This window comes from Aphelocoma coerulescens, chromosome 15 (assembly GCF_041296385.1).
Source record: "Aphelocoma coerulescens isolate FSJ_1873_10779 chromosome 15, UR_Acoe_1.0, whole genome shotgun sequence".
In the NCBI taxonomy this organism is placed as follows: Eukaryota; Metazoa; Chordata; class Aves; order Passeriformes; family Corvidae; genus Aphelocoma; species Aphelocoma coerulescens.
The window spans coordinates 9,424,626-9,449,364 of NC_091029.1; the positions used below are offsets into that span (position 1 = coordinate 9,424,626).

At 42.8% G+C, this 24,739-nt stretch overlaps 2 protein-coding genes across 7 annotated transcripts in view; one reads left to right on the plus strand and one right to left on the minus strand.

The window, feature by feature from the left end:
* Positions 1 to 5,589: 5,589 nt before the first annotated feature.
* KLHL22 (kelch like family member 22) lies at positions 5,590 to 21,059 on the minus strand. 3 transcript variants are annotated; one of them, XM_069030603.1, is made up of 7 exons: positions 20,804 to 21,059; positions 12,907 to 13,159; positions 11,882 to 12,047; positions 9,984 to 10,702; positions 8,681 to 8,873; positions 7,782 to 8,015; positions 5,590 to 6,743 (listed from the first exon to the last, which is right to left on the minus strand). In XM_069030603.1, exons 2-7 carry the CDS (start codon positions 13,131 to 13,133, stop codon positions 6,366 to 6,368), a joined length of 1,917 nt encoding a protein of 638 aa, XP_068886704.1. In that variant the 5' UTR covers positions 13,134 to 13,159; positions 20,804 to 21,059; the 3' UTR covers positions 5,590 to 6,365. The 3 variants fall into 3 exon arrangements, with proteins under 3 accessions (XP_068886704.1, XP_068886702.1, XP_068886703.1); XM_069030601.1 differs by having other exon boundaries at positions 12,907 to 13,176; XM_069030602.1 differs by having other exon boundaries at positions 12,907 to 14,675.
* MED15 (mediator complex subunit 15) overlaps positions 16,154 to 24,739 on the plus strand; it is a 32,438-nt gene continuing 23,852 nt past the window's right edge. Inside the window, exon 1 of one of the 4 annotated variants that reach the window (XM_069030599.1) lies at positions 16,154 to 16,273. Coding sequence is in view for 3 of the 4 variants with exons in the window: in XM_069030598.1 (XP_068886699.1) it covers positions 21,229 to 21,296 (68 nt within the window). In the remaining variant the exon portion in view is untranslated. Of the gene's footprint in view, positions 16,274 to 21,130; positions 21,297 to 24,739 lie in introns of those variants that run through there. The other 3 variants (XM_069030598.1, XM_069030597.1, XM_069030600.1) reach the window with 3 other exon arrangements.

Sequence of the window (24,739 nt, forward strand, 5' to 3'; positions counted from 1 at the left end):
AGCGGAGCACCAAAATGGCGGCTGTGCGGGGCCGCGCAAACGCTCCGAGACACCGCCCCGCGCACGCGCCATGGCGGCGGCAGCGCGGGGCCGCGCCCGCCTCAGGGGCCGGGCTAGGGGCTCTTGCCCCGGTGTTCCGGTGCTCGGTTCTGGCGTCCAAGGGAGCGGGAGAGCCGCCCCTTCCCCATTCTCCCCGAGAGTCACTCAAGCCGTCCCCGGCGCACCCTCGGTCGGTGCGGTGAGTGAGGGGGGGGGGGGGTGGGTGACCCCGCGCCTGCCGCATCCCCTCATAGCGCAGGGCTCCCTCGCTGCTGCAGGCGCGCTTTGATGCGGGTCACCTCCCTAAAACTCCCCAGCCCTTGGCCTTAAGGTATCTGAGGGGGACCCTCCATCTTATCCACATCCCTCTCGGCACGTCCTCCCTCGGCACGTCCTCAGCCCCTTGGGGCTGGGGTGCCGCCCAGCCCCAAGCTTTCCCCCCGGTGCGCCGGGGCTGCCTCGGGCCGCTCTCACTGCTCCTGGATCTGAGGGGTGCCAGCACCCTGACCCCAGGCGGTTTGCAGACAGCCACCACCTCCCCTGAGGTTTTGCTGGTTTTTACTGGTTAATTAATTTTGTTTTAAGGAACAAAACGGCACGCTGTGATAATCATCTCTGATCTCGAGATAACTTCCTACGTGCTCTAAGGGGCCGTTTCCTGCCTCTTCATAGCCTTGTTCCCAGATAACGGGGTCAAAGCCCTGTCTGGCTCAGGCGGGAGGGGAGATGGTGTCGCAGCCGCTGAAGAGGAAGGAAACCCCGGAAAGGACTCAGCAGGGCTCGGGGGCAGCGCTAGGCACATGGTGCGGATGAGCTGTTTGAATTTGAGAGGGAGGTTGGCGCCGTGAGCCCAGACAGGCACCGGAGTCTGAGTCACGTCCCGGGGGCCGGCAATAGCATTCGGCCTGTCCAGCTGCAGTGGGCAGGGGCGCGACAAAATACCTGCACTGGTTCCCCGGACGTGCTAGAAACCTCTGCAAATGGTGTGATTTTAGCTCAGTCTTGTGACTTTGTTTAATTTGTGCTTTGGATTTTGGTTTTCATTTTGCTTCAGGGCTGGAAATGTGAAATGAAGCAGCACTTGAAAGAAAAAAAAAAAAAAGCCAGTTCAAATGGAGAAATAGATTTAAGATGTCCGTCTTGAAGTGCTTAACTGGACTGTTGTGCAGTCTTATTCCAGCTTTGCCGTCTTTCTTTCATGCTCTGCCTTTCCCAAAAGCTCAGTCATTACACAGTCATTTTTTTCCTCTTTGTTCCTCTTCGTACATTGGCAACCAGTGCCAACTGAGGTGTCTGGATTGGAACATATGGGCTGTGTCTCTGCAGACATTTAGCAGAGTTCAAATAATCTAAAATGGAAGACTCCTCCAGTGTCATGTTTTAGACAAAACCATCCAGGAAAAGTCTCATCATTAAGACGAAAGGATCTTAAAGCAGCCCCTGAATCCATGTACAGGTATCATTTTACCAGCCGTTGACATACAGCCATCTCCTGGGTGGAAAACAACAGCTGTTAGTCATGTACAGCAACACTGGCAAAATAGTGACCTAGAGATGAGTAATTACATCTGAAAATTCACATCTCTGCAAAAAAATTTCATCCATTACTAGGAGAGCTTATTTAGTAGCTATACCTTTGATCCATTCCTACTGGTTTAAGTGCTTGTATCTGCTAGGAAGAGTCAGTTTTAAACACCTGTAGACAGGCTACAATAGAATATGAAGGTTATGATGTTTTCTTGTGTCATTTGAACAGATCTGGCTTGTCTTCTGTTTGACTATGGCCAAAATACAGATTAAAAGATAGCACTTACAATAATATGCTAAATAATGTTTAAAAATAATTACAAAAGCTGTAAGTTAGCAGCAGATTTAGTAACACATAGTATATAAAAAGGAAATAAAAATTCCTGTTGCTTCATTTGATTGAATTACAAATTTTGTTAAAAAAAAAAAAAAAGCAAATATACAGAGTGATTTTGCTTCCATTTTGTATGGATAATACTAGAATCTCAAGATAGTTGGAACATGTCATAAATAAATAATATTAATTATAAACCAGTTTTTGTGCAGTACTGCATGGGGCTGGACTGCTGCTGGAGAACCAGCACACCCACCTTCCCACCCAGAGAGGATTCTAAGGCATGGAGAGGTTTTCAGTTTGGAAGGAACTGCCAAATTAGATGTTCTGAACTTGTACGTATGCGGGTTATGGGCATCCTTCAAGTAATTCCCTCCTCAGTTTTAGTAACTGTGGTTAAACTAAACTAGATGTTTTAGGTAAAAGATCCCACATTCTACTTCCATATGAGAAAAAGGTGACTTGTTCAAGATCATTAATGTTTTCTGATAAGACTGGGCTTCAACTTCCTAGACTACAGACAATCATCTCAGGTGTATTACATCCCTACAAATGCATTTGGTTTAGGAAGAATGGGTGAATGTCTGGTACCACTTTACCTTTTCATTACCTTTATGCTCTTTGACTTTACCTGTTGTCAGCTTACACTCTCAGAGCATGGCCAGGTAGTTGTAATGCGGTGGAGGAGGTGGGGAGCTCAAAAGTGCAACAGCTGCCGATGAAATAAAAACTCAGAATATTCCCTTGAGAAGGCCCTGTACCTCTTTCCCTGTGCCCAGCTGCTCCTTCTTCCTTTCACCAGAAGCTTCTGATCCCATCAGTTGGGCTGAATGCCAAATAAATTGTACATGTGGCTGATCCCTAAGTAAGGAGAAATAAATTTCTGTCAAGGGTACAGAATAAGAATCCTTATTTTGCTTCAAATCGAGTACTGGGTATGCTTCCAATGCAAAATTAATGACCCTAATTTAAACTGTGAGGAAAATGAGAAAGGATATGTTGGATTTGGAAGTAGACAGCTGGAGAAGAAATACAGTAGTGAAAGCAGTTTTGAAACAAAACTGAAGCAATCACAATCACTTCTGCAAATGTGGAAGCCTGAAATACTTCAGTCTACTAATTACAAATCTGGCAAATATGCCTGTACAGCTTTACCTCTATGCTGGCAGGAAATAGGAAAATAGATCATCAAGAAACCTAATTACTATTCTTCTGGACTTCCTAATGTATCAGCAGTTTAAGTGTTGGTATTTTGATCACTCAGTTCTGGAAGAGCTGTTTGATTGTTCTCTCACAGACCAGAAATAACTTAAAGCTTTCTTAGTTCATTGTCCATCTGTCCACAATGTCATGTTATACTGTCTCAGTGGGCTTACTGTAAAAAAAAAAAAAAAAAAAAAGCCTTTTACTGTCAGGTACAAGATTGACATATTTAGGACACCAGAGAATTTATAAATAAAAAATACAGAATCAGTTGAAAATCCCCATGAGTACATGTTTTTCATGAGGTAACAGAAAGCTTAAGTGGGCTCGTGTAAGTTCAGTTCCTGAAGCATCGTTCTTGATAGGAAAACCAATCAATAATGATTACAGCTCTGTGTATCAACCTGTAATCTTTCCTGCAATTTGTTTATATAGGTAATTGTAGTAAACAAGAAGTGCTTTATGTCTGCTGAGTAAGAGAAAATTGACATTTTTAAAGCAAAGCAATTTTATTATTGTTTAGCCTATGTGTTAGTTTGAAAAAAGGACATGCTGGCCTAAAATGAGCTACTGCTAAAAAAATGATTAGGATGGTTTGAGTTAAACTCCATGGTTTTTTTACCTGAATGAAATACATGCAAGTAAGATAGTGCATACTGTAATTTTCAACAGTCACCTTATGCTCAGATGTAAAGAAATTTTGGGGCCGAAAGTAACAGAAGTTTTATTTTTATCAAATATTACCTGCCCTTAGGTTTAGTTCATGTAACTTAGGGTTATTATACCAGTAAGTAAAAAAAGAGAAAAAATAATGTAGTGCTAAGGTAGATGATAATCTGCTTTAAGTAATTTCTTTGGAAACACATTCTGAGCCTTATATTCATTTGCTTTGCACAGCATCCAACTGCAACATTTAGTGAATAATGCAGTCACAAAATTGCATATGCTGATAAATGGAATAATGGATGAGCTCTCTAAAAATCAGTATTCAAACACAGAAGGAGTGACAGGGTAGAAGCTGTAAAAAAATCCCCACAAGTTTTCTCAAGATGTTTCTTTGGCTTATTAATTACTCATGAATGTCTTCTATTCTCTTATATAATCTAAGAAATAGCCTCTCAGGTTGGTTATTTGTTAACAGTGAGTAATACCCTCTAGTGGTACACATAGGAAAAGGAGCTAGACAAAGAATGATTATTTCTTTTTTCATTGCTAAAGAGGCTAAGTAATATTTCATCTAAGTAACAAATAACCCAATATCTTTGTATAACATAGGGCATCACTGGTCTGTCTAGAGGTGCTAGTTAAAATGGAAAATGCACTGCAGTGAGTTAGAGGTCTGTTCGTTAGAAACAGCTGGGTCTTTAATCACTTGTTTGCAGATGAAACAAATTGCCACCTGCAGTCTGGAAGGAGTGGTTCTAGTTATATTCAGGTCAGAGAGGTATGTCCTTATATCTGAAGGCTACATTTAATTCCTACACATTAAAAATAATTCTGTAGGCAAAAAAGGAATATTTATCAGTCTCTAATACTGCAGTGTAATAAAGACTTTATTTTCAGACTCTGTATGCAGTCCAGAGTTCATTATCAAAAAAATATTTTCTGCAAAAGCTCATAATCAGTGTTTCCTGCAGTTACCAGGTCTTTTGTTTTATTTGTCAGCTGGAAGAGGTTCAGAGATGAAGGTGAAAACTGACAGTGCTGGAGAGTAAAGTCCAACAAATGCCCCTCTCACCAAGAAATGCTATTGAACTTATTTAAAGAAATGTGCAAATACTTTTGAATCTTTTTCCAGAAGCCCAGTCTACTAAAGTAGAGTAATCTAGGTCTGTTTTAAAATGATCTTTGCTTCCATAAACAATGTATCCCCAAGTAGGGGGAATATCCAGGAAGTTACTCCATTTCTCTGAAGTAGCACATCCATGTACACTATTTGTCATGATGTGATGACACTTGACTAGTCCCGTGTCATTCTGATTGTCACTGTTTTTGCCTTTCTGCAACCCCATTATTGCTATAAGATTTAAAAGCTTTTGGTGGTTTGTCAAGATTTTCTGGGGGCACTGATTACTCCACCCTTCCAAGAGGAAGGATCTCATACTGTTCAGTATCCCACTGATTCAGACTTTAAATCAGCTTCTAGCCTAATGTTAAGCAGGATGGTGGTCAGGAACCAATTATTTTAAGGCCCCATGAAGGAAGGATTTACTATGCCTTATCTTTCTCAGCTGTAGTTCCCGGCATTAGTTCAGCTACTGCAGTGTCTCGGACCAGTGTTATCTTTGATACTTCTTGTTATCTCATTATTTTTTTCTTTTGCTGTGGCAAACCAATCTCTGTTCTCTTTATCCTCTTCTAAAGCATATAATAACAGAATAAAAAAATTGCCCATCTCCCAGGCTGGTGTAACTTTGCCAGTACTGCTGTAGGATATAATGAAACTTTCAGCCGCCACATCACTGTTAATAAAATGGAGACAGCAGTTTAAAAAGGTCTGACAAGAATTTATTAATTTATGATTGAGAACAAATGTGTCTGACAGTGGAATGACGAGATTGCCATATTCTGTACGGAGTTTTTTCTAGAAATCTTCTTTCCACTGTGTTGACAGAACTTGCAGTATAGAAGTTCGGGAGTGGGTGTCAGTTCACAGACTCACCCAGTTACAAGGATGGCTGCATGCCTAGATGAGATGAAGGTTCAGACTTTCTTGCTACTGTTCCTGTTTCTGTATGTTCAATCTTGCTGAAAAACTAATCAAGCTGTCTGACACCTGGCACAGGAGGGTGACACTAGGTGTTACCTTCCTGTATTAAGCGGCAAGGAAGTTTTATTACCCAAAAGAAAAGGAAAAAAGAAACCTCAAGAAGCTATTTCAAGCTAAAAGCTGGATGGAAAGAAGCTAGTCAAGCTGAGCCTTCTGTGCTTTTTTTTCTGTCCATGCTGAAGGCTGAGAAAAGCCTCCTTCAAAGTAAAAAGAACCTCTATACAACTGGGGGGAAATGGCAGTTGTGTGGTTACTTTAAAAATGCTGCTTTCTTGCAGGTGCACAGGTACTGACTGTAAGTGCATTTTGTGCAGAACACTTGCAGATGGGTAGATATTGACTGTGAATGGCATTTTGTGCGGAACACTTACTTTTAAAACCTTTAAATACTTCTATGTGTATAAGAAAGACATATAAAATCTCTCAAGTACTTTCCCCAAGCCTTAATTTCCTCATCCACTGGCAAAAAAAAAGAAAAAAAATTAAAGTTTTCTAATCTTCACTTGAGTTGTCAAATTCCTCCCAGTCTGATACGCTCATAACTTCTGATGGAAAGTCAAGATGATGCTTCATTCGGTCTGCGTGCCATTCTGAGAGCCACTTCTCTGTTTCCATTAAAATAGCCCTGGGCAACGTGAGGACACAGGCAGCCATCCCAGAAATATCATCCTCCAGCTGGGGTCCTTCCTCCCAACAGTCTCTTTCTGCATCATAAATGTGGACATAGTCCATGCGGATTCCTCTGTTGTGGGATCTGCCTCCCAAGACATAAATCCTGTTGTCTAAGACCGCGATGCCTGGCTCTCCATGTCCTGCAGGAAGTGGACATACATTTGTCCACTGATCAGTGCTTGGCTTATAGCAGGCAACCTGAAAAACAGAAAAGAAAAGAGAGAAGCCAAAGCTGAACTTGTATCCTAGTGACAGAGCCTGGCCATAAGGTAAACTATTTAGGAAGGAATATCATCAGTCTTTTGACAGTGTGTTGATAATGGAGAGAGCATATGAGTGTGTAATAGAAGTACAGTGCTCAGCAGAAAATCGTGCATAGTTGCCACATAGCTTTGAAATCACAAAATCTGACCCTGCTGCTGGAGTAACAGCTGTATGTCATTCCAAAAATGTACACAGAAGTGAAAGAGAGGGGAACATGTACTAATATAAGCCCAGACATAATGCACCTGTTTGCATTAGAGAGAAAATGCTGGAACATACAAATATGACAAATCTGCTAAGTTGCCTCTGCGCCATGTGTTGGAGAGTTTTAGATTACATTGGGTACCTACTTGGCTAACTGCTTTCATTTGTAGGCACCTTCTTACCATTCAGATATGCTCTTCAGCTAGATTTAGTTCTGCCATCTCCACTAGCTCTATGAAAAGTTACTTTTTGTGCCTTCTTTTTAAGTCTCTAGCAGTTCTAGAAGCTGGAATAAGGTTCAAGAGAATTCCCTCTGGACATCCCTTACCATCAGATACTGTACATTTAAATTGCATTAAACAACTGCCATCCAACATATCCTTAACAGCTCTGCCCTGCAATTACACATTGGTAATTCAAAAATTCTCCACTTAGAAAAAATGCATGTGAGAAGACAGCATAAAATAAATTTAACTGATGTGCTACTTATTGGGCATGTGCATGCCAATGAAGTTATCCATCAAAGATGTTTTAGAATTGATAAGAATTCCAAGTGCTAGAGCTTTAATGCTTTGTAGGTGAGACAAAGTGTTGAAGACAGACAACAGTAAATAAATCATTGCAAGTTCTGCAGGTGAGTGAGGGGAGAGCTGGTGCAGCAGCCATTGCTGAGCAGTTTTACTTGCATACTTAGTACGAGAAAGACATTACATCTAAGTGCCAGCAGCCATAAGAAACCAAAAAAAGACAGGTGTGACATGGTCTCACCTGGTGAACATCCCTCCTGTAGCCAGAATCATTGTTGCTTCCCCCGATGACGTAGAGCTTTCCCAGCAGTGCAGCCATCCCGTGCCACGCCCGTCTCACTGGGCCATCTGCTAGAACGTCCCAGCGGTCAGTCCTTGGGTCATAACACTGTAGTTCCTTCAAATAGTCTTCTCCTCTCCTCCCACAGGTGATGTACATCTTCCCATCCAGTGCTGCTCCTGCATGGGCGTACACCTGCATCACCACACAAAGGGGAAAGCAAGAGCTCTGGATTGATGTATTTCTCCCAGTTTTGAAGCAGGGAATAGACATGAAGGGAGTGATAATCTTCATGAGTTATGCAGAGATCAAAATCTGAAAGGATTTTCTTACGGACCATTCTAAGATACTATAATTGTGAATTTCTGAATGAAACACACTAGAATTTCTAAAACTTCCAGAACTGCAGTGTTCTCTATCTTTATTGTTCCTTGATTAGAAGATCATTCATACTATACTTAACTCCCTAATCTACTTGGAAGCCTTTTTATTGGTGATTTTTCTTATACAAGCAGTGTTATCAGGAATGCAAGTTATTCTACTCAGTAGCACTCAATTCAGGCTTTTTATATTTTCAGCACTGACACATTTATTATTTGTTTTGTTAATAGTTTAAAGGATTAACACAATAAAGGTGCAGGCAAAACCAACAAGAAACAGGAAAAATAAGCATTTAACTGGAAAATGTAATTTATATATATTATTTTCTTTTCTTGTTATTCATTTATTCCATATACAGAGTTTACTGTTTTCCATCTGAATATTAGCAAATTTAAAGTTACACCTGAGAAAAACAACTAACAAGATTAAATCAGGAATTGGGGAACTGTGGTAGTGTGTGTGGCTAATGCACTCCTTACCTCCTTCTTCAGAGGTGTCACATATTCCCAAGTGTTCGTTTTAGGGTCATACCTCTCCACTTCCCTCAGGTCTTCATGGTAATCTCGGCCTGCCACAGCATAAATATAGTTGTCCACGACACAAACACTGAGGTCAGCATGCTCTTGCTGCAGGGACTGGATCTGGAACCATCTGTTGTGTCGTGGGTCATACCTTGTAAAAGAATGGGATCAAAGAAAGTTATTCTTACAGCCACAGAACCACTGCTGGAATACCAGACAGCTCCACAGATGTGGGTTACTGCACTGTCTTTAGCTGAAATTGAGCTCATCTGTAAATGATGCGAAATTTGGCCTTGTCAGCATTTTATTATTAGTAAAGTTGTTTTATTCTATTTATAGAAGATCTATTTTAGCTGACATAATCATGCTATAAAAGCCTAGGTTTTCCATTATCTTGTACACTGCTGTCAGGTTACATATCACAATCTCTGCTCAAAGCCATTCTACAAGGTAACACATTCTAAAAATAGCACAAAGACTGAATCTGGATCTTCAAGAACACAAGAAGAGCATAAATATGTGGTGGGTTCTTTGATTCTTTCCCCCAAATATCTACTGCTCAAAGTGAATCTCATTATTCACTTTCATATCAAAGTATCTCTCTCATCTGGAAATTTTAGTTACAGAGAAAACTGGTTGAGAATTGAAACCATGCATGCCAGAAAATAAGAGCAACTCAGCTAAGACTTGTAAAAATGAGCACAATATAAAGGCAAAAGGGTTTATATCTGTTTTTGCAATGTAATGGGCATGAAAGTCTAAACCTGATCCTTCTTACTGCTCTTTTCCCTGTCACACAGTAATATAAAAGGACTCTGGAATGCTGCTATCATGCACACATTTTTGAAAACCTACTGGTAATAGCATTTTATTTAAAATCCTCTTGTATTGGGACAAAAACTACACATAAAAGGCTTCCAGAAAACGCTAGTTAGAGAACATCTAGACAACCTAGAGTTCCAGGCTCATTACTGCTTCCCACACTTTTAATACTTCCCTCCTCTAACAAGGCAGAAAGTAGCACAAGTAATACTCTTGAATGTGTAGCTGTTTCTACACTGTCAGTCTTGGCTTTGTCTCATAAGCACTGCTGGGAGCTTCCTGTTACTATGAAGCTCATTCTTGTGTTTTCTTTCAGTGAGGCTCCTGCTCAGTTCCTAATCTTTTGCCTGGCAAGTGTACTGACTGTCTACTGGCTTACTGACTCAGAATGGGCAAGTGGGTGGCAATAAAATTAATAGCAGGATTATCCTTATCTTACCTCCAACACCTTGACTCTGCTCGAAAACCACTTACATTGTTGTCTCCACCAATTAAATATACAAAATTATTGAGAACAGCAATCCCTTGGTTGGACATTCTGGGGGCTAGTGCAGCTGTAAAGTGCCTCCACTCCCCCAACAAGGGGTTCAGATACTTCGCTTGATCACTGAGGACAATGGATGGAGTAGAATGCATCCCTCCAAATCCCACTACACATTGGAACTCTGATCTCAGCTGTGTCTGGGAGCTCTGGAGCATTGGCTGAAGACATTCATTCTTGTGGTACATTAATGCATCTGCAACTGTATCTTTTAAAGGACATGGACTTAATTTGTCATGAAGCCTTTGCAGGATCTGGGGTTCCATCAGAGGAAAACGAACTGTCTCAAGTAGCTTAAGGGGCTCCATCAGGGAGACCTGATCTGTCTCCAGTTCCTCAGGAGAATAATGATAAAAAAGTGCTCCGTCATAAACTTCAAACTCATAGTTAACCTCCAAACGGTTGCTGCTGAGAAGGGAGTAGACCTTCTGCAGGGGCAGCTGTCGGTACACTTGTGTCCTTGAGAAAGCTGTAAAGTTCTTCAAAATGTAGGAGTCCAGCTGCTCACTCAAATGCCTCAAGTCATAGTGGTCAGCTAGTCTGTACACATCGAGGATGTTCTCTTCATCTACCCAGGACATGAGGAAATCACAACAGAACTTAATGACTTCTGGAATCTGCAAGAGAGAGATATTTTTCATTTCAGATACCATCTGCCCCACACTTGAGAAACAGGGGACTGAAGCCTGGGATGACGGTAAGGAAACTGTCCACAAAATGGCCACTCTCCTCACAGTCTGATCAGCACAGTCACTTGTGTCCTATTCACCTTTCTCCAGAGAAAGAGAACTCAGCATGGGTATGTAGATGAATATAATACAGCTCTTCTAGCCACACTGTACTGCAAGACTGAGTTTGGCTTCAGGTGCAGCAGCAATGTGTCTTCCAAGACACATGGGACACTGGGCAGCCAGGCTGTCTGCTCTGCAGTCTGCCTGGGAGCAGTCAGGAAAATGGAAGGCACGGAGGACATGGTGATGACAGTCACTCTGTGTTTGTTCTTTCAGACCACTACAGACATTCTATATCAAAGATTGTAGGTGAAACAAATATATCACTCAAGAGCACAGGAAGCCATTGGAAAAGAAAATTAATATTTAGTATTGTCTTCTGAATACAATTTGAAGTCGTATCTGGCAGGAGGAACTACTGGCAAACAAAGAACTAGCTGCTGTCCAGGAGCCCCTCTGCTAACAAAGCAGTGCTAAGTGTGCAAAAACCAACCAAAACTCATAAAGTTTTAAGATTTAGTACCAAAGTACCAAAGCCTTGTGCAGCAGTTAGCTGCAGGGGAAATTAGAGAAAAAAACTTGTCTTAAAAGCACATGAACCCTGTACTTAGTTCAAACCATAGTGGCAGGATTTCCTGTAGTGACGGGGTCAGGAGAGGTCATGTGCCTGTGGACTCACTTGGGGAAGACCTTGAGCACCACAACAATTTCTGAGCAGCAAACCCTGCTCTTCACCATAGGCCAGAGATATTCTGTTTCAGGGAAGCTTTCATAAGCAGATCAGTGAATGTGAATGCTATATAAAATACTCCTCTAGATGAAATGGTTAATGTTTTTAAGTAATGAAACCACTGGCACAAATGAGATGTACAAGTATCCATTCATTGTTCCTACCCTTCCACAGTTAGTTCCAGTGGATACAGCATCCCAGAAAGCCTTCATGTCAATACCCAGGCTCCTGCTCACCTCTTAACCCTCCCTCTAACCAGTTATCCATGTTTTCTGTTTCTTTCATCATTGCTTTTGTTTCTTGTTTCTTTTTTGTCACATCTCCCAGTACCTCACCTGAAGCTGACAGGCTGCAGCTAAGGTTTCCTGTACACTGTTCACACTGAGTTCGAGCTCAGAAGTGTAAATGAAGTTCAAGATTTTACACATTGCATTGTAGGAGATGCCATGAATATGAACTTCTTCTTGTTCCATCTCTCTCAATCCTCCTGCAAACATTCCTCTGCAAAACAGACAATGGCATATGCTATGGTAGATTTGCATTGAAGCTATTTTCAGTTTGCTCATCTTAGGCTGTCCTAGGAACATAAAAAATATTCAGAAAGATAAAAAGCTAGCTACACATTTTTATGTGATTACCTCTTCTCTAAGTTGAGTACAGGCCTTTAGGACCTAAGAAAGTAACTCTTCACTGTGAAGGAAATCAGTAGGGGCAACCTAGATGGTGCAGTTTACAGGTGAAGTACTTAAATACAGACCCAGTATACATGGATGGTCAGTGGTCAAAGGCAGATACTCTGGGTGTGGGGGAAGAGGAAACACAAAGGAACTTGGGACTGTTGGAATAGGGCAGTTCTTCCTTCAGTTAGAAGTTTGTCTGGATTGACTTGGGTGTTTGCTCTATGTAAACAAAGAAACTGCTAATCAAACTGACTGGGGAATGCCTGGTTTAATGGACAGCAAGTCGCCCTACAGGCACCTAACAGTGACCCACCTCCAGTGACTTTTTGTATATTATGAAATGATCACCACAACAGGCAAAGTCTTACAATGCTACGGATATGTTAAAAGCCACTTAAAGTGCATTTAAGCAGAAGACACCAGTTCAGATAGTCTCTCCTCTTTATAAACCTCCAAGTACCACAGTGAATTTAGTGGAGGTAAGCTCAGTGTGCAGCAACAAGAGCTTTATTTCTGTAGAGAAATAACAGAGAGATGAATAAAGCCATAGTTAGTATTTTGAAACAGACTCAGCTCCATCTTATGGGTCTGATTTTAGATTCAGGAGTATGCCCAGACAGAAGATTTGGATGTCGCAGTTTTGAGTAACAGTCAGACACATGCTTGTTACTGAAGTGTACCTGAAGTAGTCACAGGACGCAGCCAGAAGGATGCGATGAGCCTCGATGGGTTTGTCTTCCACGACCAGAACTACATCGAAGAGGATGCTGCTGTCCCGGAGAGACACCAGGCCACTGAGCAGGGCCTGGGAGTGCTCTGCACTGCGGTAAGTGTTGCTGGTGCGCTGCTGGAGGGAGGGCTCCAGTGGAGCTTTGTGTGGCTGAGTCAGCTCCTGATCCTCCGCCATCCCAGGCAGAAATGCTCAGACACCAGCTGTAGCAGAATGAAATCTGTGAGACAACAGAATCAGCAAAGGTTTGTGCCTTTTGCTTTACAAATGGTCCTCTGACCCCCGCCTGTCACAGAAAATAAAGCAGCTCTTCAGTCAATGCAGAGACACTTCTATCCTGAACAAATTATTCCAAGTTATGATACTGAAAACAGACAGATGGACATCAGCATACCAAAGTGGCAGAATAAGGTTTTCCAAAACCAGCTATTCTGACTCCTGGGTTTTCAGACCAGTATCAGAGTATGTGTCACATGGGTATTTTTTTATTCTTGGCAAGAGTTTCACTTCCCTACCCATTACCAAAACCCCTTGTTTCTTTTGCATTTCTGCATCATCTGCAACAAAAAACAGATCAATTTTTTGCCAAATTCCAAACTGCCTAATATTCTCAGGTAACTTTCTGCAATATAAAGTGCACCTTCCATCTTCCCCTTAATATTTTATCACAGACTCAGAAAGCTCTCCTCTCTCCCTGTCTTTGCTTTTTCCGTTTTCTGTAGCTGAGCACATTTCCAACTGTAATTGTGCAAAATACTGTATGAAACTGCAGGTTTCAAAGTGAGTTTCTTTATTGTGGCAACTTCAAGGTAGCATGCAGAACTACTTTCCACTTCCTTGTGATTCCCTGCAGAGAGAAGGTATTTCCTCCAGAATGGGCACTGTCCAAGGCTATCCTGTACCTTTTTCTAGGGCTGCCACTGACACACTGGGAAGGTCCCCTATGTCACATTGGGAAACACCTGTAAAAAGCTATCTGGAAGTGATTGTGTTTTATGTCTATGGTTAAGCAATCAAAATCTCATGAGTCCTCTTCTACCATCCTGTAATTTACCCTTTCCATTGTCTTTGAAGAATACCAGAAGTTGTAGCAGTCAGAGCTTATAGACTCTATCCAGTTGCCAGAGTGCATTAAAAAAACAGCCCACATTAGCAAAAGGAAGTAAGTGAGCTGATATGGCTGCTAACACATTCATAAGATCCTCTCTTCTGTGGCCTGGGAAATAGCTTAGTGGCACAAGGGATAGTCACAAGGGGTTAGCAGCAGTAAGGGAAGCAAAAGGACAACAAACCCAGCAAATCCAAACAAACAGTGAAGAAATGGAACCATTGTTTAATTGTGCCAGCCATAGACAGTGAGTGCAGCACTGGAAATCTCTCCGAGTACTGCAGGTATTCTGTGTGTGGGCAGCGAGGATGGAGCTACCCACATAACACCAAGAAATATGAAAATGTTTATTGTTCTGCCTGAGGAAGTTAGCCTACACTGTCCAAAACAAAAGGAAGGTGGTGTTGCATGGTGAATGGGATGGAAAAATCACCGAGAAAGTGTATTAATGTTTGCTTTTTGCCAGCAAAACCAAGACAGCAGCTCAGAAGAGGAGCTCTGACGAGACAGCCTTCTGGGGAGCACTCAGGTCGATTATAGAGGGAAAACTATCCATCATCAGCTGAAGAGATGAGTAATGGGTTATTCTTCATGAAAGGTTGATGCTTTTCCTAGAAATCAAATGAAAGCAGACAAAACATTACTGTATCATTGCATTTGCTCCTGGGGAATACTAAGAGAAATGGATTGAGGCAAGGGAAATAATATAGTAAGAAAGGCAAACGAAACAGGGAGTGTTACATGATGTTGATCAGAATTTTCCCATTTCACTAAAAGGAAATAAATGCAGCAAAACTAAAGTCGGGTGACATATGGTCCAAATGAGGAACTGATTAACTCTGTTAATGTGGTTTAATGTGGTTAAAGCTCCAAACAATTTACATCTTTTCCTGAGAGAGCTGTATCAAAGGAAGTCTCTATGGAAGTAAAATCACTGTATCAAAAAGCAGAAGTAAGAGCAACAAATTAACTATTTTCTGAATCCAAAGACATTTCATGAGTAAGGGAAACAGCATGACCCTTGATACAATCTTATAGTGTATCACATAGTGCAGCCATTGGTGGAAGAGAGGCCAAGGCGAGATAAGTGAGAGATAATAAAACTACACAGGTCACTGAAGCCCTGTAACAAGTGTTAGCAAAGAAATGTATTGTAGGAGAAGCAGGTTACTGAGAGAGAGATACATGCAGGGTAGAGTGGAAAACCCATATAATCATGCAAGCCTTTATTTATTTAATTTTAATTAATGTGACTGTAGATAGTTACTGTTCAGAATACATTCTCTATCCAAATAATCTTAAAAAGTAACAGAAGGGGGATGGAGCTTTCAGTAGGTAAAGCCCCAGAAGAGATCTGATCTTACAAATGTGGTAACTGGAACCAGGAAGATAAATGGTACTATGAAAGAGAGTAAATAAAAATAAATTAAAATGATAAATCATTCAGTGATTCTGTAGCCAGTATGAGCATTAGTATCTGAACAGCTCTCAGTGACAAGTGGGTGCTGTCTTGGAGATCTGCAGGGAGTTTATCTCACAGTTAGTTAGAGTAGATACAGACTTGAATTATGCCACAACTATTATCAAGAGCTTAATAAACCAGCTCTTCTGTGACCACCCAGTGTGGTCAAAAAGAGATGCTGGGAGTGCAGCTGAACCATGTGTGAACCACAGCTGATTTTTGGCTAGTTAACAGCTGAACCTACAGATACTTTGCTATGCTCTACTTTCTGAATTCCAGCAGTCCTGACCTCTTGTTCTCAACTTCTGCCCCTGGGTTGTACCTCAGCTGTCACTGGTGACCTGGAGTGTCCCTCAGGGTGGTCACTCATGCATGTATACCATTCTAATGAATGGCTCCCAGCCTATAAAATTAAAGGTGAACATTTGTGGTATTAGTCTATAAAGTGTGACTGACATACATGGTTAAGTCTTCCTTAAGCCAAAAGCCAAGGAAAGCCTCTTAACTCCTGTCTAGGAGTAGGGTAGAGGGTAGAGGACCACTGAGTGGCAGTGGGGGATGATACCCTCAGCTGAGTGTGCTCAGCTTTATAACAGCTGCACCAGGAGCAGCTGGGGTTAGGTGGGCAGGAAGGTCCAAAGAGTGGCTGCTGAGGCAGGGTTAGTGGGGTTGTGTTGTGGGCTCCTCTGAAAGAAAAGTGGGATGGACTTGGCATTTGAGTTTTCTGGATTAAATACGCTGTATTTGGTAAGCTGATTGATCATTTTGTGTATTTCTTTGGGTATTGTTCTAAATGCTGATTACAAAATCACTGAGGAGGGATATTGCTATTAGCACAGCTCCCTGCTTCTCAAACTGTGTAGTCTAACTGACCAGTGACCAGTGTGCTTTGTGCCTTTGTTGCTGCCTAAAAATCTTTTTTGTTAATTCTTTATTAAAAAAAACCCAAACAACCCAGAGCTGCCTAAATGTAGTGTATGCAGGACAGTTCTAGATGGAGAGAGAGAGAACAGGTTTGTTCCCTCTATCCTGAGCTTCTCTACTGTCAGCTTCTTGCTTGTAGGATGTTCCTGAGGCCTCTCTGCTTTCTTAGTTCTGTTACTGTGAAAACAGCTCTGTGACTGAGACAAGTTCTTAGAAGTTTGAGTACTATGTTTTCTTTCCCTTCTCTTCTTGAGCAAGTTTATCAGTACTGGTCAGCTGTTAGCAGGGGGCTTCCGTGGCTGAGTACTACAGAAGTAACCCTGCAGGTGGAAAACATGAGGTGGAAAAGATGAGGAATTCTTTGAGTTCACTGGGCTTCTTTAACAGTAGCAATGATAAAAGTATTGTCTCATGTGCTGTGTGATTGTCTTGTATTCAAATTCCACTTCGACAATATCTACAGATTACTGGCATGAAGAAAAGCAGAAGTCTTAGGCTTCTGCTTATTCAACTGAAAGAACTCATTAACTACCCATGAAAAGAGTCGTGGTAATTTTTTAAAACAAAATCCCCTCTCTGATCAACAACAGAATACTTGCTTTCACAATACATGTATGTGGCTTATGACTGAGGAAGTCGGCACTGAGACAGGAGAAATTTAGGGAATGGACTGTAGTTTGATCAGTGGCAAAATGGTGAGAAGCTGGTATGCTGGTTTGCTCTTGTGCTCACCGAAAATCCTTATCCTCTTAAGAACACAAGGTCTAGGAATGGAGTAGCTCAACTACAAGCAGAGGGGAAGGGAAAAGTTAAAGGCATGGCAAAATAGTTGTGGTAGAGGAGAATGCAGTGTCTGTCCTAACTACATTTTTCAACAGAGATCAATTGTTCACACCATGGTGTTCCTGTGCTGCCATTACAGCTAACTCAGCCTTTATTTTGTGGTGAGGGATGCTGTGCTTTAACATGGTATAGATCATGTACAGTGCTGAAGTCTATTGTTGGTGTTGTGTGGTACGATACACACCTAGCCAAATATTCACCCCTTGTATGAACAGCATCCAGGTCAGAGAGATGCTCCTAATGTGTGGTGCATGTGTGGGTTTGGGGGTGTTTTTTTGTAAAGTTGTGCTGACAGCCTTGATTCTCTACTGTAGAGAAATGGCTGGATGCAGGAAGGATTAACAAAGTTAGTTTCTATGGAAACTCAGACATTTTTGTATCCAAGAGCTTGTGGCTGTCAGTTACATCACTACAAAGAGGTGTTTTACGCAGATAGTGATATTTTCTTGTGCATCAGCTGTGCCCAAAATAAACTAGAGCTTGCTGGTGTCGAGTATCCAAATCTGTTTAGCTCGCTGCCATATGGACAGGTGGCTTGAGCTTGGTGGGGGTCCCATGCTTTCTTAGAAGTGTGGAATAATTTAGACTGGAAAGAAACTTGGGAGGTCTCTAGTCCAATCTGTGCTTGAAGCAGGGAAACCTTCAAAACCAGGTCAGGATGTGGAGAGCCTTGTCTAATCAAGTGCAAAATCTCCATCCTTGTCAGTAGTCAGAAACCTGATTGTTTAATCACCAGATTTGTCTTCTTTAGCTATCTGAATTTTTTTCCTGCAATTTGTGACCCTTGCCTCTCATCCCTGGCACTGTGTACCACAAAGGAGAGTTTGGCTCTACATTGTCCTGTGCCCATTAGGCAGCTTAAAAAATGTCAACTGGCTCTGCCCTTATTCTTTTTTTCCCTGCACTGAACAAATCCAGTGTTCTTGCCTTGCATGTATCTTCTTGTAAGTGCTCCTGCCCTGTATGCTTCCTCCACCGAATCCTCAGAGACCTCAAAACTGGGCACAGTATTCCAATTTTTTGGGATTATGAGTCCTGAATAGAGTGGGAAATAATAATTTCACATGATCTACTAGCTGTGCTCTTGCTAACATAGCCCAGTATGAACCTGGACCCACTGGAGGAATCATATTCAACTTGCTGCTCATCAGGGTCTATTCTTCCAAAGCTGCCTTGCAGCCAGCCTTGTCTCCAACCTGCTCTGGTATATGGAGTTACTCTTACCCAGCATGACTTTGCTGTTGAAAATGATATAGGTTCCTCTTGGTCCACTCTTACAGCTTGCTGTCCTCTTTCTTGCAGGCCATAATCATCATCGCTTTTCCCTGACACAGAACAACCAGTGTGGTGTGCTCGTTGTGATCCAAATACATTAGGGCCTTAAAAGTCTTAGTGCATTGGAGGAATTTTAAAATCTGTGCCCTAAGGCTTCCCACAACTTCATCTCTCCCTAGGGAGAAACAAGGATTAGGATTTAAACCAGGCTTCGGCTGCAAGCCTGACAAGACAAAATCCAGGACCGGAGCAAAATGCCAGTTATGCTGAGTCTCAGGGGTTGCAGATGCCAGCGGGCAGAACCTGGCTATGTACCAGAATTTTAACAGGGCAGAGGGCACACAAACAAACAGATCAACTAAGTCAGGGAGTGTGCAGAAAGGGGAGGCAGCTGGGTGCCTGCCAAAATAGTTGGGAAAACAAACGTGATGCCACAAACAATGTAAAATGAAAAGCAAAACTATTGTTCATTCTAACTGGAGTGCAAATACTGGAATAATTCACCAACTATGTGATAATTTGTAACAGGCACTTGCTACATAGAAGACAATTGAGTTCATGTTATGTGTAGACAAGACTTAAGCCGATTTCATGCTTTATCAAGGAAAAGGGAAGAGGGGTGAAGGGAAGGCAGAAGCTTTTACAGTAATTCTTCTTTCAGAATCCCTCTAAGCATTCACAACTGTGCAAAAATAAATATTCTAAAATACTCCATTTTAGGGACCTTCTACAAATACAAGAAACAATCCGAACAACTCCTTTTGACTGAGGTCCCCACAAAAAGAAAGGAGGATATCTAGTATTATATAACATCTCAGCATTATTTTTGAACACTCAAACGATGATGTGCTTTTGCCTGGTCTGTACACACAGTCTTCCCTTATGTCACTAATGGAAATATGCAGAAACACACTCTGAATTGACTTTCTGAGCCATTTTCAGTTTCTAGCATTAGTAGTATACTTGAAGTGTGGGAGGAAACCAAAAGGCGTGGCTTGGGAAACAGCTTTTGCAAACTGTGCCGTCTCACAAATGTTGACATTCATTTCTTTCAGCAAACATCTGGGGGGGTTTTGCTTCCCACCCCCCCCCAAAGCTATTACAAGTTATTTCTAAGACATATCCAGAGTAAAACACGTCCTTTAAAATATATGTGACAAAACCACCATGAAATATATCAATCTTTAAATAAATTGATATTTAAAAATATTTTCCTCCTGTGAATAGCAGTATAACCTAAAGAGTATGAGCTTTCTAATTTGAGTGTTTTTTCTGTAACAGATTTACAACTTACCCATGTTCATAGAATTGTAATGTTTTCTGTTGTGCAATTTTTGTGTAATGTATAAATTAGTAAATATGCTCAAAGAATTTTGAGAAACGCAGGTAGCTGCCAAGACTTGACCCTGATTTGTTGAATGCTTAAATCACATAATGACTTTTTAAGTTCTAAAAAACAAGGAAGAAAAAAATTAGGAAGTAATTATTTCTATGCCAAATACAACACTTAAATGACCTGGAAGAGAGCAAGGGCCTCTTCCAGCATGTTCCAGCTCCAGTTTCTCATCAACATGAATTTTTTCATGTTATTCACTATGTTAATTTTGTTCTGGCAGGCATCTGTGGGGTTCTAACTCTTAACTTAGACCTTTTCCACCAGGAACACAGAATGAGCAGGGGAAGGTGACCTGGAATTGCACACCACTAAAAGAGTCAGCCTGGCTCTAGACCAACACTGTGACGAAGAGGTGAAAGCCAGGTCAAGCACAGTTATGGTTTTACTTTCTGTTGCCGGCTTGACGCTGCCTTTGCAGGTCCTGAGACCCGCTATGGTCCCACCTGCTCCCCCCCTCCCGTGCCGGCAGCCCCAGGCGCAGCAGCCCAGGTAGCCCTGCACAGGTACGCGGGGCCGGCCTCGCCCTGCCGGGCGTCCTCAGCGACTTCGGGCAGGCGCCGGGGCTGGGGCTGCCCCCGCACCTGCCACAGCCCCCGGCACCTGCTCTGGCCGCGGCACCTCCCTCCCGTTATCCCCCAGTGCCCCCCGGGCATCCCTGCGGCGAGCAGGGGGGCAGCAGGACACGGCCTCGGCCTGAGGGGTCGGACTGGGACACGCTCCCACGGGCGGACCCGGGGCTCCCCCGACCCCCCCGGGGAACCGTAGCGCTGGTGCCGGCAGGGGAGCACCGGGCGGCCCGGCCTGGGCCCGCATTCCCTCACCCCCTCCGCAGCACCTACCGAGAGCGGCGGCGGCGCCTCCGCCTTCATGTGCGACCCGGAACCCACCGGGCGAGGGAGGGGCGGCGGCGTCCGGAACCGGGGCGGGGGCCGTGGGCGGCCCCAGCACCGCCCGGGCAGGTACCGCGGCCGTGCCCGGTGAGTGCCGGGCCGGTCACCGCCGCGGGGGAACCCGGGGCTGTCGGGGCCGGTACAGGGCACGCCCGGGCCGCCACCGACGAGTAGCGCTCCTGGGCCGGACTACATTTCCCAGTGAGCCTCAGGCCGAGCAGGCGGGACCCTGCGAGAGTTGGCCGGGCTCGCACCGGGACTTCATTTCCCGCAATCCCTCGCGCGCCGGAAGCGGCGGCGCGGCGGTTCCGCGGCGGAGGCCCAGGGGAGCGGCGGGGAGGCGGCGGCGGCGCTCGGCGCTCCCGGTGGCTGCGATGGACGTGACCGGGCCCGAGACTGACTGGCGCAGCACCAACTTCCGCCAGAAGCTCGTCAGCCAGATGTGAGTGAGAGCCGCGGGCTCGGTGCTGGGTAGGCCGCGCGGGGGCCTCGGCTCCTGCCAGAGGGGCTTGAGCGGCTGCTGCCGCCGCCGGGGCCGCCCGCGGGGCTGTGTCTCGCCCCGTGTCCGCTCCTCTGCAAGGCTTTCCGGCCCTCCACTGGCTGGCTGGGTTCGTGCCCGGTCCCCGGTGTTTCCTCTCCCACGGGCCCTCTCCCTAGGGTACCTCGTTAGCAGGATTTGCTCAGACCCTGTGCGGGGGTAACCGGGAATGTTCTTTGACTTAATTTTTCCGATCCTCATTCTCTTTCACTTTTCCCCAGCAATACCGACTTCCTTCCCTCCTTGACACCGTCTGCTTTAGGGCTTTGATTTTGGCAGCGTCCATGATGTGAAATTTGGCATATTCAGCCCCATGAAAATCACTGTTACGGGCTTGCTCTGACTTTTGGGGGCAAATATGAAATAAAAATGCTGGTGATTTAATGGGAAGTTCAACTTGTTGCCTTTTCAGTTGTACTTTGTTAAACAATTGCTTTCCTTGAATTCCTTTGCTGCTCTGCAGCTTTTTCTGGTTTTTTGGAAGGCTCTTCTACCCTATACAAGGTGGTGAGCACAGAAGTGAAAGCGATGTTCATTGTTTCTAAAGTAAGGTTGAAGTGCTAATTCATGTATGCTTGGAAAGTTTGACATTCCCTTGTTGATTATAACAGTCAATATCTAAAACTGCACTGTCTTTTTTTTAATAATATGTAAGTAGTTTGACTGTCTGTGGGTTTACTATAATTAGGTGCTGTTTCAGAATTAAACAGTGACAGTGTTCACTGAAGAAGTTTGATAATGTGTATCTGTCAAAGCTGTGTAGACTTTCTTGGTGCTCACAACTGATGCTTCACTTTCTAAACTTTCTGTAAAGTCATTAATTTTGTTAGATTAATCCCTTACTTCTTCTCCTACTCTTCTACTGCTTCATCAAAACAAGCAAACAGAAGTGCCCTTGAATGCTGTGTAACTTTGAGGAAATAAACATGAGTAAGCACATACAAACCTAACACAATAAAACTGAGTTTGTATTTGTCCTGCAAACTGTAATGTTTTTCTCTGAGCTGCAAACAGTGCTCATAAATGTTTCAATGCAAGTGTACAACAAGGGATTAAAAAATTACTACTACTGACCAAAAAGTCTTTAATGTTAATGCATGTGAAGAGATGGCAGTAATCCTAAACTTTTAGTAAATGCCCTCTATTTATTTTCTTTTACATAAGTGCGCAGATGTCTCTGTATGATTCATGTGCTTTTTATTACAGATGTAGTGACAGTCTTTTTTTTGTCACTTCATTGCACTCCATCCAGTTTTACAGTATGGATCAGATGTTTGTATTCATTAAAAAGCAAGCAAAACTGTTACTGGGATGACTGGGATGAGTTGATACAGTGACTGCAGCAGATTTTTTTAAGCAATTACTGTGTGTTAGATAACTGAAAACAGCCTGGCTTGGTTTCATGTGGCACTTGGAATAAGATGAAGCTAGCCAGAAGTAGAGTTTGTTGAATGAGAAATAAAAGCAATACATTGGCTAAAAAAACTTCACCTCTCTACGCAGCAAGTTTGTATTTCTTTCCAGAAGCTCCCAGTTTTGTCATTAGAGGCTGACATAGTAAGTGGAAGAGGGAGGTAATTAAATATCTGGTGAATCGTCTGAAAGTTTTTATAAGTTGTGGGAAGGTTGTTCCTAGCAGTTATGAAAATACAGTCTTAAATGTATATATGTCTTCCAGTTCATCCTGCAACCAAGAAGTGATATTTGTCAAGATAAATTTTTAACACTTGGTCTTGAACATTAAAAAGCATGAAACCATTCACATAATTCATTTTGAGTATATCTTTATATGCTTGATATAGATGTCTCAATTTATTGCAATTTTATACTTGGGTTTTCATTACAACACTGAGTTTAAATTTTCTGGGTTTTGGCTTTGTTTTTCAAGAGTGACATTATGTGAGTGAACATTTCAGTGTGGACAATGGGTATCCTGAGGAGTGTGTACGTGGTCCATGTGTGTGATTTGGTTATGGACATTTGAGAGAATAGTGCTCTTCATGTCCTAAGAAGCCTCCTCCAGTATTAGATTCTGTGTGACTGCAGGCCTAAGGAAGACTTCCATACTGTTGCAAGGTTGAGGAAGCCTGAGCTCAGATGACTGAGGCTGAGAAGCAGCTTTGGCTTCTCCCAGCATGTTGCAGGAGTCAGCAGTGATGTAGGAGTGTGGATATACACTTCTGCTTGCAGGGCATCACTTTATTCTGGCCCTTACAGAGAGCTGGTACATACTGGTACCTTGGGAGTCTCCTTTCTAAAGGCCTTTTTTCCTTCATATGTTTTTAAATGTTGGTATTGCCTAAAGGACAGATCTGATGTGTGTTGTAAGCTCAGTCTGTGGTTGTGTACGGCTCCTGCCCTGAGCTGCTTCTAGGCTGTGTTAGAAGGGAATTGTGTTGAGTGTAGGATGGGGATGTAACTCAAGTTGTGGGATAGTCCATGACTTCATGTGGTGTTGGCTGTGAGACTCCTTGTCCTCTTGTTCCGCTCTAACAACTGATTCATGGAGTCATGGTGTGGACTCTGTAGAGAGCTGGGGTAGTTTTGAAGGAGAACATGTTCTGCAAGATTTCTTGATTAGACCAGCTAGCCTGAGTGAGAGGTGCACATATTTGGGCTGGAAACAAGCTTCTTGAGAGTGGAGGGGGAACTCCTGAAGCTGGTGTTGGTGTTGAATACTTTGTGGTGTGAAACCACAACTCTGAGTGTTCTGCATGAAATCAGGCAGATTTTTAGTACACATCTAATACACATTTACTTAGTGCTTATAAGGCAGATGAAGTGAATTGGCTGGTGCCATCTACTTCCCAAAGTTTTGTAGAGTTGGGTGTTCTGCAGGGAATGTTATTTGGTATCCTTAGCTCTGTGCTAAGGCTATGACTCTTTTAAAACTGACTTTCCTAGCCTTTTAATGTAACTATTTTTATGTTGATTGCAGTTAAATATGTGACCACGGAACAAGTTGTGTGTTTTTGTTTGTTCCTAGTCTAAACCTCTATTGGAATGCTAACAGATAGGACACGGAGAGCTTGGAGTGGCACTTTCAGTAATGCAGATGTAGTCATAATAATACATCCTTCATATTCTATAATGTCAAGAGGAAATGGTAGATACATATAAAAGCAGACAATTTCTTTGCTGTGGATTTTTTTCTGAGTTCCTGATACCACATCGATCACTGTCTCTATCACATCCACTAAGTACTATTTACATGTTGCTTTCTTTACTTGCCTCTGTGCAATCTTTATCTTCTCTTTTTGTCTGCTCAGTTTTCAGCACTCTCAGCATGAAAGAGACAAAATACATTGTCTATGTATCGGGACTGAAAAGTTAAGGAGGATTGAGAG